A 13984-nucleotide genomic window follows, 5' to 3' on the forward strand; every position below is an offset into this window, starting at 1 on the left:
TAGTTAGCTTAGTTGGTAGAGCGTCTACCTTGTAAGCGCTGGGCCGCGGGTTCGATTCCCGCCCGAGGCGGATTTTATCCTGAAAGGATAAGGTTCATTCTCGGAATGGCTGACTTTCTTCTATCCTGTCTTCCTTCTCTCTTCGATTTCGGTACGATAAGACCATAGGAGTTACAGGGAACCTGTACCAAACCTGTTAAAAAAAAAAATCCACGTAGGTTGCTCTTTCACCCCTATTCTCAGTATTTGTCTCATGAAAGGTAAAACACTTCTACTTCTAGTTATAGGTTTACAAGTGCTAATATTTCCTTTTCTTCCAGATATATGATGGAGTGACTGGTAAGAAGGTCATGACCTTAACGCCGGCCCTGTCTAACCAATACAACAAGAACAGGGCCGTGTTCAGTCCCACGGATGAGCTGGTACTATCGGATGGGGTCCTGTGGGATGTGACGTCAGGCAAGGAGATACACAAGTTTGACAAGCTGAACCAGTCCCTGAGCGGCGTATTCCATCCTAATAATTTAGAGGTAAGGATTTAGACATCACATCCAAAAGGTTACTTTACATTTAAATGTGATTTCTGTACCTATTTTTTAAACTGAACCAGTCCCTGAGCGGTGTATTCCATCCTAATAATCCAAAAGGATACTTTACATTTAAATTTGATTTGTCTTCTTCTTCCTCCTCCCTTTTGTCGTGTTCAGACTGGGTCGGTGTTTTTCGTTAGCCTCTCAATCAGCCCTAGTAGCTAGAGGGTGATTGCTTTGTACTGAGATTTGGTTTTGGCTACAAAATTTTACAAGCGGATGCCCTTCGCACTCAACCTTTGCTATATTTTTTAGCAAGGGAAATTTCAGGCTGGTATCTTCTCTTTAAAGTCCCCCAGCCAGACTATTCGCTATACTTACTGTAATTAAAAAAAAAAAAAAAAAAAAAAAAATAAAAACCCCCTCCCCAGCCAGACTATTCGCTATACTTATTGTAATAGAAGGTAAAAAAAAAAAAAATGTAAACCCTCTCTTCCCATTTCAGATCGTGTCCAACACGGAAGTGTGGGATCTGCGCACGTTCCATCTCCTGCGCACCGTATCGCAGCTAGACCAGTGCGCAGTCAAATTCTCGTCCAATGAGTCCGCTATCTATGCGTTCGCACTGGAACCGGATGCGGAAGAAGATCCCGCGTTCGAATCCTCGTTCAAAACTCTGGACGCATATGACTATTCCAGTATAGGTAAGTAGAATAGATTAATAGAAAGAAAAATATAGTAGCTATAGCGGCCGAACCGTACATTTCTCGAGGTCCGGCCCGCGGACATTTTTGATCATCATTAATTATGGAAGCTGTCTGCAAAATTTGAGCGACCTGTGGTTAAAGGTAAAGTCGTGAGAAGCGCTAATTCCTTTTGAGCTTTTTCCCTTTATAGACCTAAATAGTGAAACTTTGGTCCTGAACAACGGCCGAACCGTACCTTCTGGAAACAGAGCCCAAGGATACTTTTGATCAACATATGTTTAAGAAATACTAGAGTGTTTGCTTTGGGCTGACACTTGGTTCTGACTAAAAAAAAGACCTTCAAAATCAACTTGCTATTTCTTTAGCAATGGAAATTTCAGGCTGGTATCGTCCCCATTTAAAGTTCCCCAGCCAGACTAAGCTGGAGTACTCCCTATTTAAAGTTCCTCAGCCAGACTAAGCTGGTCCACTCCCAGTACTTAAATATGTAAACATTTCAGAAATTAATAACAATAAAACTCTCTCTGTTTCAGCGACTGTGGAAGTGAAGAAGAACATTTACGATCTGAGTTTGAACCGTTACGACACAATACTGGGGGTAGTCGAGAACACAGGGGTATACGACGGTGTCGACGAGTCGACAGTACGTCTCTACGATGTGGGTCGACGGCGCGACGACGATGACGATGTGGTAAGTTTTAGACGATCGTGTGTCGTTTACCTTGCGTTGACTATGAGGCTTCTTTTTTTTTTTAGAGCTTTGATAGAGGGAACTGTACCTGCCAAGGTCTTATCGTCCTGAAATCGAAGAGATAAGAGAGACAGGATAAGGAAAGCCAGCCGTTCCAAGAACGAACATTTTCTCTTCGTGGTAATATCCGCCCCGGGCGGGAATCGAACCCGCGGCCCAGCGCTTACAAGGCAGACAAGTTTCTTATCTTGCTAACTAGGCTGGCATGCTCTATTTTTAAATGCTATAATTATTAACATATCCACTTAACATGAAAATTTGTTTATTTATTTCAGCAGGAGGATGAAGATGACGAGGAAGAAATAGAGAACACAGATGACTCATCTAGATCTAATTCTGATGAAGATGATGATCCTAATGGTAAGAATCACGTTGAGCAACGTTGTGGATGGTTGATTTTTGGACGGGTGACCGAATGGAATTTCACACGCTACTGTGTAAAGTGAGCCCCTCTTAGACAAGTGCAATATGCAAAATTGAACACGGAAATTCGATACCTTGTTCAGAAAATGGGCCCCAAATTTAGTGTAAATTTTCTATTAATTATGAATGGAACACGTTTTGCCAAATTATAATTGCAAGGTTTCTTCCTCAACCTGTTCTTTCGTTGGATGTTTGTTGGATTGTTGGATGTTTGTGTAAATATCACACGTTTTGTCTAGACTAGACTTGATATTTGCGCAAATATCGCCTACACTTGCAACGATCTGTCGAAAATCTGGGTTGGGAGATAGGTATGTCGCATGTACTCTCTGTTGGCTTCGCTTCCGGGACGATAAGACTTAAGCATTTACAGTTCCCTCTCTCAACCTCTTTTTCAACTCTTTATTTTTTAACTTGGAAATCACTTCGTCCCCTCACCTCTGTAACTCTCTTTCCAGATGACCCAGCTTTCACCTCTGTAACTCTCTTTCCTTTCACCTCTGTAACTCTCTTTCCAGATGACCCAGCTTTCACCTCTGTAACTCTCTTTCCTTTCACCTCTGTAACTCTCTTTCCAGATGACCCAGCTTTCACCTCTGTAACTCTCTTTCCTTTCGCCTTTTACCTCTGTAACTCTCTTTCCAGATGACCCAGCTTTCACCTCTGTAACTCTCTTTCCTTTCACCTTTTACCTCTGTAACTCTATTTCCAGATGACCCAGCTTTCACCTCTGTAACTCTCTTTCCTTTCACCTTTTACCTCTGTAACTCTATTTCCAGATGACCCAGCTTTCACCTCTGTAACTCTCTTTCCTTTCACCTTTTACCTCTGTAACTCTATTTCCAGATGACCCAGCTTTCACCTCTGTAACTCTCTTTCCTTTCACCTTTTACCTCTGTAACTCTATTTCCAGATGACCCAGCTTTCACCTCTGTAACTCTCTTTCCTTTCACCTTTTACCTCTGTAACTCTATTTCCAGATGACCCAGCTTTCACCTCTGTAACTCTCTTTCCTTTCACCTTTTACCTCTGTAACTCTATTTCCAGATGACCCAGCTTTCACCTCTGTAACTCTCTTTCCTTTCACCTTTTACCTCTGTAACTCTATTTCCAGATGACCCAGCTTTCACCTCTGTAACTCTCTTTCCTTTCACCTTTTACCTCTGTAACTCTATTTCCAGATGACCCAGCTTTCACCTCTGTAACTCTCTTTCCTTTCACCTTTTACCTCTGTAACTCTATTTCCAGATGACCCAGCTTTCACCTCTGTAACTCTCTTTCCTTTCACCTTTTACCTCTGTAACTCTATTTCCAGATGACCCAGCTTTCACCTCTGTAACTCTCTTTCCTTTCACCTTTTACCTCTGTAACTCTATTTCCAGATGACCCAGCTTTCACCTCTGTAACTCTCTTTCCTTTCACCTTTTACCTCTGTAACTCTATTTCCAGATGACCCAGCTTTCACCTCTGTAACTCTCTTTCCTTTCACCTTTTACCTCTGTAACTCTATTTCCAGATGACCCAGCTTTCACCTCTGTAACTCTCTTTCCTTTCACCTTTTACCTCTGTAACTCTATTTCCAGATGACCCAGCTTTCACCTCTGTAACTCTCTTTCCTTTCACCTTTTACCTCTGTAACTCTATTTCCAGATGACCCAGCTTTCACCTCTGTAACTCTCTTTCCTTTCACCTTTTACCTCTGTAACTCTATTTCCAGATGACCCAGCTTTCACCTCTGTAACTCTCTTTCCTTTCACCTTTTACCTCTGTAACTCTATTTCCAGATGACCCAGCTTTCACCTCTGTAACTCTCTTTCCTTTCACCTTTTACCTCTGTAACTCTATTTCCAGATGACCCAGCTTTCACCTCTGTAACTCTCTTTCCTTTCACCTTTTACCTCTGTAACTCTATTTCCAGATGACCCAGCTTTCACCTCTGTAACTCTCTTTCCTTTCACCTTTTACCTCTGTAACTCTATTTCCAGATGACCCAGCTTTCACCTCTGTAACTCTCTTTCCTTTCACCTTTTACCTCTGTAACTCTATTTCCAGATGACCCAGCTTTCACCTCTGTAACTCTCTTTCCTTTCACCTTTTACCTCTGTAACTCTATTTCCAGATGACCCAGCTTTCACCTCTGTAACTCTCTTTCCTTTCACCTTTTACCTCTGTAACTCTATTTCCAGATGACCCAGCTTTCACCTCTGTAACTCTCTTTCCTTTCACCTTTTACCTCTGTAACTCTATTTCCAGATGACCCAGCTTTCACCTCTGTAACTCTCTTTCCTTTCACCTTTTACCTCTGTAACTCTATTTCCAGATGACCCAGCTTTCACCTCTGTAACTCTCTTTCCTTTCACCTTTTACCTCTGTAACTCTATTTCCAGATGACCCAGCTTTCACCTCTGTAACTCTCTTTCCTTTCACCTTTTACCTCTGTAACTCTATTTCCAGATGACCCAGCTTTCACCTCTGTAACTCTCTTTCCTTTCACCTTTTACCTCTGTAACTCTATTTCCAGATGACCCAGCTTTCACCTCTGTAACTCTCTTTCCTTTCACCTTTTACCTCTGTAACTCTATATCTAACGTACGCTCTTTCCAGCTTCCTAGATTACTCGGAAAGGAAGAAAATTATGGACACTAGCACTACCTTATGGCCGATCTTATCACTGAGAATTAACACAGTGTCAAGGGTTTTCTTTGACGTCACCCATTTGATTTACACAAACCAGTAGGTATTTATTAAATCCTGGAAATTTCTTAAATTCAGTATTTCCTAAATAATTGCGAAAACTCTCTGTGGTAAGATCAGGTGTTAATGAAGCGGCTGCCAGTTGAAGTTACATATTTTGTAACCTCTACTCTGTGCTAAGTTCCTTTCATCTGCCTATGTCTGGAAATGCTGGAATACACGAGGCTCGTAGTCAATTACTGGCCTTAAACACTACTGACATGTAACATTCCAGTCCAGATGGACAGAATGTACTTTTGTACTGCTTCCTTGCCGCTGCCCATGTCATGTAGGATTGTCAGCCGATCAGGCTTGATTATCAGACCTTGATCAATATCAAAACCCTGGGGCAGATCAATACAGCAATCCAGTCACAAGCCCCATACACACTGTGACCAACACACACACGGCCGTCTCTCCGGAAATCTATCGGGCCAGTAAAAGTGGCTCAAATGTTCATTGCAAGATTTGTCCCGTACGTACAACACAAACAAAGAAATAGAGATTCGAGTTAAAAGCATGTCAAGACATACAAAACTTACACTTTTTCATCGTCCCTTTTTTCCAGTTGTAAAAAAACCCAAGGACTGGAACATCACAAATTTCACTCAGGACCAGCAAACAGCAAATAAAAAGTTTTACAACATATCCGGTTTTCATCCTCGAAAGACACGTCCAGAAAATAAAATAATCAGACAAACATTCTCAGTTCAAAACTGATTCGAAAATTCCGCGTATGTACAATGTATTTTTCAAAAAGTTACTTATAATTATTAAAATAGTAAATTTTATTTAAGTGAAATGAATAGGGGTGCTGTTGAAATCGAGTTTTTTTTTTCTTTTTAAAAAGAAAATTTATTGAGGTATTTTTGAATATTGTTATGTCTAAAATTTAATTTAAATACACTATGACCTTCTTGTAGGTTGCCAAATGAAAAATTTTCTTTTTCTATGTTACAAAATGCGTTCATACTTTCAAAGTTTAATTTTTAGAGAAATGCATACCTACCTATAAAATCAGTATTTCTATTTTACAGAGAACAATAGTTAAAGAAGAAGGTACAACAGTTACTACTGGCTACTGGGCTTAAAAAGCTTTGCTACTTTGCTGATATAAGAATAAAAGTACGATTTTATCGCTGGGGGAGAAATGAAAAATCCTTGAAAATGATTTCAATCAGATGACCCAGCTTTCACCTCTGTAACTCTCTTTCCTTTCACCTTTTACCTCTGTAACTCTCTTTCCAGATGACCCAGCTTTCACCTCTGTAACTCTCTTTCGTTTCACCTTTTACCTCTAACTCTCTTTCCAGATGACCCAGCTTTCACCTCTGTAACTCTCTTTCCTTTCACCTTTTACCTCTGTAACTCTATTTCCAGATGACCCAGCTTTCACCTCTGTAACTCTCTTTTCTTTCACCTTTTACCTCTGTAACTCTCTTTCCAGATGACCCAGTTTTCACCTCTGTAACTCTCTTTCCTTTCACCTTTTACCTCTGTAACTCTCTTTCCAGATGACCCAGCTTTCACCTCTGTAACTCTCTTTCCTTTCACCTTTTACCTCTGTAACTCTCTTTCCAGATGACCCAGCTTCGGATTCGGGCGACGACCTTCTGCCTCTGGAAGACATTCTCATGGACGGATCTACAGACGATGAAGACGAAGAAGGAGAAGAAGAAGATGACAATAATAATGACAATGAAGAACTGGAACTGGACAATGACACGGATGATAGGTCCGATGCAGATATGGAGGACAGCGAGTAGCAACTACTGCTACTCTTGCTTCTGGTAAGTCAAAATTAATGACAATGATGACAGTAATAATGATAATTATGACAATAATAATGACAATTATGACAATAATAATGACAATGACACGGATGATAGGTCCGATGCAGATATGGAGGACAGCGAGTAGCAACTACTGCTACTCTTGCTTCTGGTAAGTCAAAATTAATGACAATGATGACAGTAATAATGATAATGATGACAATAATAATGACAATTATGACAATAATAATGACAATGACACAGATGATAGGTCCGATGCAGATATGGAGGACAGCGAGTAGCAACAACTATTGCTACTCTTGCTTCTGGTAAGTTATTTAAATTGACATTCTATCAAAATTGTTGGTGTCTTTTGTATTAAAATGACACAGATGATAGGTCAGATGCAGATATGGAGGACAGCGAGTAGCAACTATTGCTACTCTTGCTTCTGGTAAGTCAAAATTAATGACAATGATGACAGTAATAATGATAATTATGACAATAATAATGATAATTATGACAATAATAATGACAATGACACAGATGATAGGTCAGATGCAGATATGGAGGACAGCAAGTAGCAACAACTATTGCTACTCTTGCTTCTGGTAAGTTATTTAAATTGACATTCTATCAAAATTGTTGGTGTCTTTTGTATTAAAATCTGATGTTTTTATTACCATCAAACGAAGAAAAAAAAACGGCTTTTATTATTGAGTACATATTCATTCAAGAATTTGTACCAAGTAGTGAATCAATCGGGCCAGTAAAAGTGGCTGAAATGTTCATTGCAAGATTTGTCCCGTACGTACAACACAAACAAAGAAATAGAGATTCGAGTTAAAAGCATGTCAAGACATACAAAACTTACACTTTTTCATCGTCCCTTTTTTCCAGTTGTAAATAAACCCAAGGACTGGAACATCACAAATTTCACTCAGGACCAGCAAACAGCAAATAAAAAGTTTTACAACATATCCGTTTTTCATCCTCGAAAGAAATGTCCAGAAAATAAAATAATCAGACAAACATTCTCAGTTCAAAACTGATTCGAAAATTTCGCGTATGTACAATGTATTTTTCAAAAAGTTACTTATAATTATTAAAATAGTAAATTTTATTTAAGTGAAATGAATAGGGGTGCTGTTGAAATCGAGTTTTTTTTTTTCTTTTTAAAAAGAAAATTTATTGAGGTATTTTTGAATATTGTTGTCTAAAATTTAATTTAAATACACTATGACCTTCTTGTAGGTTGCCAAATGAAAGATTTTCTTTTTCTATGTTACAAAATGCGTTCATACTTTCAAAGTTTAATTTTTAGAGAAATGCATACCTACCTATAAAATCAGTATTTCTATTAGAGAGAACAATATAGTTAAAGAAGAAGGTACAACAGTTACTACTGGCTACTGGGCTTAAAAAAGCTTTGCTACTTTGCTGATATAAGAATAAAAGTACGATTTTATCGCTGGGGGAGAAATGAAAAATCCTTAAAAATGATTTCAACTATAATGGTCCATAATTAAAATTCTGTAACATTATCTGCCAAAGTGCCAATATCGAACGCATGTACTTCTAGAGTTCTGATATTGTACATGTTTTTGCACCAAGTAGTACTAGTGACTGAAAATATCTTGGTAAAAGTGGGGAATAAATAAATGCCAGAGTCATTGGCTAACTTTTGTGATCTTTGATTACTATAATCTACTCAAATGTCACCTAAATCTAACGTACGCTCTTTCCAGCTTCCTAGATTACTCTGAAAGGAAGGAAACTATGGGAACTAGCGCTACCTGGAGTAAAGGGACTTTTCAGTCCTATGCGAGCAGTATAAATAAGCACTATTATTATTACCTTATGGCCGATCATACCACTGAGAGTTAACACAGTTTCAAGGGTTTTCTTTGACGTCACCCATTTGATTTACACAAACCGGTATTTATTAAATCCTGGAAATTTCTTAAATTCAGTATTTCTTAAATTCTGAAAATTTCTTAAATTCAGTATTTCCTAAATAATTGCGAAAAACTCTCTGTGTAAGATCAGGTGTTAATGAAGCGGCTGCCAGTTGAAGTTACATATTTTGTAGCCTCTACTCTGTGCTAAGTTCCTTTCATCTGCCTATGTCTGGAAATGCTGGCATACACGAGGCTTGTAGTCAATTACTGGCCTTAAACACTACTGACATGTTACATTCCAGTCCAGATGGACAGAATGTACTTTTGCACTGCTTCCTTGCTGCTGCCCATGTCATGTAGGATTGTCGGCCGATCAGGCTTGATTATCTGACCTTGATCACTATCAAAACCCTGGGGCAGATCAATACAGCAATCCAGTCACAAGCCCCATACACACTGTGACCAACACACACACGGCCGTCTCTCCGGCCTTCAATCCTTCCCCTCCATTGGCCAGTCCTTGCTGATTCGGCCGCTCCTCCTCGTCAATCGAGTTGGTAATCTGTGGCGTCCATGGCATATCTGACGAAAGGCCTCCGTCGAAATCATTCGGCCGACTGGAAGAGGTCGAAGGCCAGTTTCCATTCGGTCGATTGTCGGGCCGATTGACTTCTGGCCGGCCAAAATCTGGTCGATTATCCGGTCGATTTTCGGGCCGATTCATTCCTGAGTTCGGGTTTTCCGGTCGGCTAAAATCGGGCCGATTGGTGGCAGGTCGCTCTGTAGAGCTTGGTGTTCCTGGGGTCGGCCTGGGTGGGTTGACCTCGGTAGTTGCGCCGCTGCCCACCATGGCGCGAGTGTAGGCGGTGCGTGTTGGGTCCATGGGAATGCCGCCCGTAGATACCGAGTTTGAGTTTTGAACTTTGGTTTTCAATACCCATGTTTGTTTTGAACTTTGGTTTTCAATACCCATGTTTGTTTGAAACTTTGGTTATCCAGATCTACATATGTTTGCATGCTACCTACCTAGCTATACCTACGGTGTAGGGACTGTAGGGGTTTAGGATAGGGGTAATGGGTAATGGGTAATTAGGCACCTAACTTTTGCTGCTACTGGTATTGTAGTGAAGTTTAGGTGTTAATGACGAGTAGGTAAATAGTGCTAATGAAGTGTGAAGTGTAGGAAATTAGAAATCCTATGTGTGCTAATACACAGAGATGGGTGAAGCCAGGATAAAGAAACTATTCAATCCTGCTTGAGCAGGATAAATTAGGTTCCCTTCGGAAAACTTTCGGAGACGGAATCGGTTCCCTCTTGGAAACTGAAATAGCGCCTGTACAAGATGGCGCGCCATCTGAAAGTTTCCCGAGAGGAAAGTGCACCTGTATTTCAACCCAAGGGACTTACCTTCTTGGAGCGTTGTACCTTCGTTAGTGGCCTATACAAAAAGGGCGGGCAAACTCACCTTCTTGGTACATTGGCATGGTGCACATTTGATGCACCGAATCCACAGGGCTTTCTACTGCCTTGGAAAATTCCTTCTTCTTGGTTTCCGTGAAACAGCGGTCAGCCTCTAAATACGACCCTGTACGATATGTTGGGGGAGAAAGGTAGGAACCTGGGCACATTGTCCTTCCTATACCCAGTAGAAACTTATAATCACATTTTGTCATGTTAAATTGCTATGTAAATATCATACATAGGAAAATGAGGGTTCTGTAACTTACCGACATCGGGTGTCTAGCCTAAATTTACAGCGGTCAGTATATCGCTTGACACAGTCCACGAAGAAACCCCATGTCCTGAAATGTCACAATGGTTATGTTTTTAAATACTGGTACGCTGTTGTTACGAGTATAACTGTTCATACCTATTAGTTTTTTTAAATTGATCCCAAGGGCAAGGTAAACCTAGATCCTTGACAAATGGAGTGTGCCTGAAGGCATGTGATGTGTTCCAATCCACTCAACCCCAAAGATCTTTTTTTTAGGAAGCAGCGGTCAGTATATCGCTTGACACAGTCCACGAAGAAACCCCATGTCCTGAAATGTTACAATGGTTATGTTTTCAAATACTGGTATGTTGTTGTTACGAGTATAACTGTTCATATTAGTTTAAATTGATCCCAAGGGCAAGATAAACCTAGATCCTTGACAAATGGAGTGTGCCTGAAGGCATGTGATGTGTTCCAATCCACTCAACCCCAAAGATCTTTTTCTTTTTTAAGGAACATTTTTACTTATCCTTGGCTGGTGTTCTAACGATCATCTGCCTATTGTACACCTTGAGAGACCTAGAAGTCGAAAGCTTTTTCCGCGACACACCTTCCGACGCTCGACGGTCTGACAGTCAAGTCAAAACATAAGTGAAGTCAAAACATAAGTGAAGTCAAAACATAAGTGAAGTCAAAACATAAGTGGTCGCCCTTGAAGTCACCAGTTTCGTCTGAATTCACTCACCTTACATCTCTTCAATTGCCCCTCTAAGCCAACACAAATGACACCAATAGATATGTGGCTGAAACCAATTGAAGTGGCTGAACACCTGGGCCTACCAGTAACAGATGGGGATGGAAGAACCTGATGGGACTTTGGCTACTACAACAACTACAACAACAACAACAACAACAACAACAACAACAACAACAACAATTCACTCACCTACAAACATGATCGATGTCTCGCATGTTATCGGGATAAATGAGGTGAGGATCCTGCAGCAAAGGATCTGCCAGGGTGACACAGCGCTTGTATTCGTCCTTAGTGCATTGAGTCCTGACCTGACCGAAACCTGAAACGCAAACACAATTGAGATATCTTTTGAGCGTATAATGTCTTATGATATTCAATGTCTTTTGAGTGTATTTTGTCTAGATGATTTTCAAGTGTACCAAAATTTGAAAATTTCAAGTGATGCCTCCTGGAAATCCAAACCTATGAAAATGGTGAGACCTCTCACACTGGAGTCGCGCGACTTAGGTCTCCTAGAGCGTGAAGTGTGACAGGTCTGTATCATTGTCATAGGTTTGGATTTGTCTAAAACTCTAAAATAAAAGTCATGCGTCTACGAGTAGTTATCTTTCCAATGTGCGAAAGGGCCAATAGCACAATATGGTCTTTCTGGTGATCACCGTTTTTAGGGCTCGAATCTCTAATTTAGTCATGAGAACACTTGTACGTTTCCTCACGATCTTGAATGTCACCTTAAAAGAAGCGTTTGCATTTTCCAAGTCTAATTTCTCAAGCCCAGCACGGCTCACAATTACCTATGAGTGTGACCTTAGAAGAAGCATTTGGATTTTCCAAATCTAATTTCTCAAACCCAGGAAAGGAGTTTTACTCAATCACGGCATTCGAGTCAGGATTCAGGAACAGGTAATTTTCAAAACCCCCCAACTGAAGATTAAGAAAGTCGTGTGACCTTAATCCCTTAATAAGAACTTTAATGTACGAGTAACTATAAGTAAGAACTTCAACTATAAAGACTGTTTTCGCCCTCAACTTTTGTTGAATCATGTCACGATTTTGAAGTCCTTAGTCCTTACCATTGCTAATTCCTCGTCTGACCTTTTTCTTCCCCTTGTTTTCAAAACTATATTTAGGGGTCAATCAAAACACCCCGCAACCCTTCCGTCACAATGGAGGTAGAGGAGGAGTAGGTTAGGTACTCGGAGGGTGTGAGGTTACACTTGGGTGCTCTCCCCTAATTTTTAGTCCTGCATGAGTTAGACTTTAGGCTATTCCATATTTCGGTGCTGTATGGTTTTATATTTAAATCGTTTTAAAGCGTGTTTTCTAAGCGTATTTCAGAATGACATTAGATAGCAGCTGTCTGAAGCTACAAATAGGAGTATAGTACAAAACTACCTGCCCTCGGTTTTTTTTTTTTTTTTTTTTTATTTTTTTTTTATTTCCTATTTCGTAGCAATGGAACAACTGCTACATTAGACTCGTGTGGTCTGTCGTAGAATGCCCATTCCGTAGTATACCTCTCATCAGATGGGCGAGAAGAGACACAACACGATTGTTGATTAGGAAACCCAAGTTCGAATCTCAAGCCAAGCAGAGAATCACTGTAAAAAATGAGATTAGATAGTCACTGTAGAAATAAAAGAACTTACCCCATGTTATAAGGATGCCGAGTTGTAAACACTTGTGAAGAAGTGACGAACGAAAATATTGATGCAACATGGCGGTACGAGGGCTGCAACAATTAAAAGTGAGAAAATAGATGGTTGCGTGTTTTTGGAGAATGGAAGGGATTTTATTTTTATTTTTGGGGGGATGGAAGAAGAGAGGGTGTGATGAATTTATTGTTGTAGAGATGGCGAGTATCTTGGAGGGATAAGGGGAGAAAGGGTGGGATTTTTCGAGCGATAGGGGAAGAGAAGGTGGGATGAACAGATGTAGAGGTGGATTATTTTGGAGGGATGGGGGGAGTATTTTGGAGGGTGGGATGGATCGGGCTAAGAATTTTTGGGGGGGAGAGGGGACGGACTGGATTTACGCTCTGATAGTAAGGTAGAACTATTTTCAGACAGTGGCGAAGACGGATGGAATTCTGGGGTTAAGTGAAAAATACCCAAAGGAAAAGAGGAAGAAGTCAAGCAATAGGTAGAAGAGAGGTGAGAAGGAAGGAATATGGAGGAAGGAGAAACGGAGAGAAAAAAATTTTACAATCTGGATAGGTAGGTTGAATATCATGATTAATCTATCTAGGTAGGTACAGACCTAGATTTACCTTTATAGTTGCGTGCATATCTTGGAAATTTATACCTAACTACCTACCTATGTATTTATACCTAGGTACAGTACCTACAAAGTTCAGGTCCAGTTTTTTTTTCTGGACAGAGGTAAATGAAAGAGGTACCTTTTACTGTGATATTGTGAGGATTTATTACAGTAAAATTCCTTATCGTAAAACCCGAAAATTTTTCACTGCGTGGGTGGGTGGATGGGTAGGTAAAGTATGAGTCAGTTTAAAAAAAAAAAAAAAAAAAAAAAAGCAACCTTTGATGCCTTGCCCTTATTTTTTGAGTCTCATTTAATTTTAAGATTGCATGATGAAATTAAAACGAAATTCCTAATGTTCTTTGATTTCTTTTGTCACATTTCACTAGTCAGGGGATATTACCCACGCTTCTAATACTGTAGCTATGAAGCTATG

General features: G+C 40.1%; 3 protein-coding genes across 4 annotated transcripts in view; 1 reads left to right on the forward strand and 2 right to left on the reverse strand.

The window, feature by feature from the left end:
• LOC103506118 (protein mahjong) overlaps positions 1-8184 on the forward strand; it is a 31760-nt gene extending 23576 nt beyond the window's left edge. The window contains exons 16-21 of the mRNA XM_026821254.1: positions 321-530; positions 1036-1234; positions 1771-1928; positions 2264-2348; positions 6726-6934; positions 7817-8184. Of these exons, the coding sequence (XP_026677055.1) occupies positions 321-530; positions 1036-1234; positions 1771-1928; positions 2264-2348; positions 6726-6910 (837 nt within the window). The 3' untranslated portion in view covers positions 6911-6934; positions 7817-8184. The remainder of the gene's footprint in view (positions 1-320; positions 531-1035; positions 1235-1770; positions 1929-2263; positions 2349-6725; positions 6935-7816) is intronic.
• Positions 5002-9717, reverse strand: LOC113466125 (sporozoite surface protein 2-like). Of its 2 annotated transcripts, none has more exons than XM_026821255.1 (2): positions 9281-9717; positions 5002-5540 (listed from the first exon to the last, which is right to left on the reverse strand). In XM_026821255.1, the coding sequence occupies exons 1-2, from the start codon at positions 9698-9700 to the stop codon at positions 5499-5501; spliced, it is 462 nt and encodes a 153-aa protein (XP_026677056.1). In that variant the 5' UTR covers positions 9701-9717; the 3' UTR covers positions 5002-5498. The 2 variants fall into 2 exon arrangements, 1 of the variants encoding a protein (XP_026677056.1); XR_003390625.1 differs by lacking the exon at positions 5002-5540 and adding an exon at positions 8604-8712 and having other exon boundaries at positions 8774-9717.
• A 404-nt stretch (positions 9718-10121) lies between these two features.
• Positions 10122-13021, reverse strand: LOC103506119. Its single transcript, XM_026821249.1, has 4 exons — positions 12939-13021; positions 11479-11608; positions 10823-10860; positions 10122-10388 (listed from the first exon to the last, which is right to left on the reverse strand). Exons 1-4 carry the CDS (start codon positions 13006-13008, stop codon positions 10249-10251), a joined length of 378 nt encoding a protein of 125 aa, XP_026677050.1. The 5' UTR covers positions 13009-13021; the 3' UTR covers positions 10122-10248.
• Between the last annotated feature and the right edge of the window lie 963 nt (positions 13022-13984).

This window comes from Diaphorina citri, unplaced genomic scaffold (assembly GCF_000475195.1).
Source record: "Diaphorina citri unplaced genomic scaffold, Diaci psyllid genome assembly version 1.1 scaffold215, whole genome shotgun sequence".
Lineage (NCBI taxonomy): Eukaryota > Metazoa > Arthropoda > Insecta > Hemiptera > Psyllidae > Diaphorina > Diaphorina citri.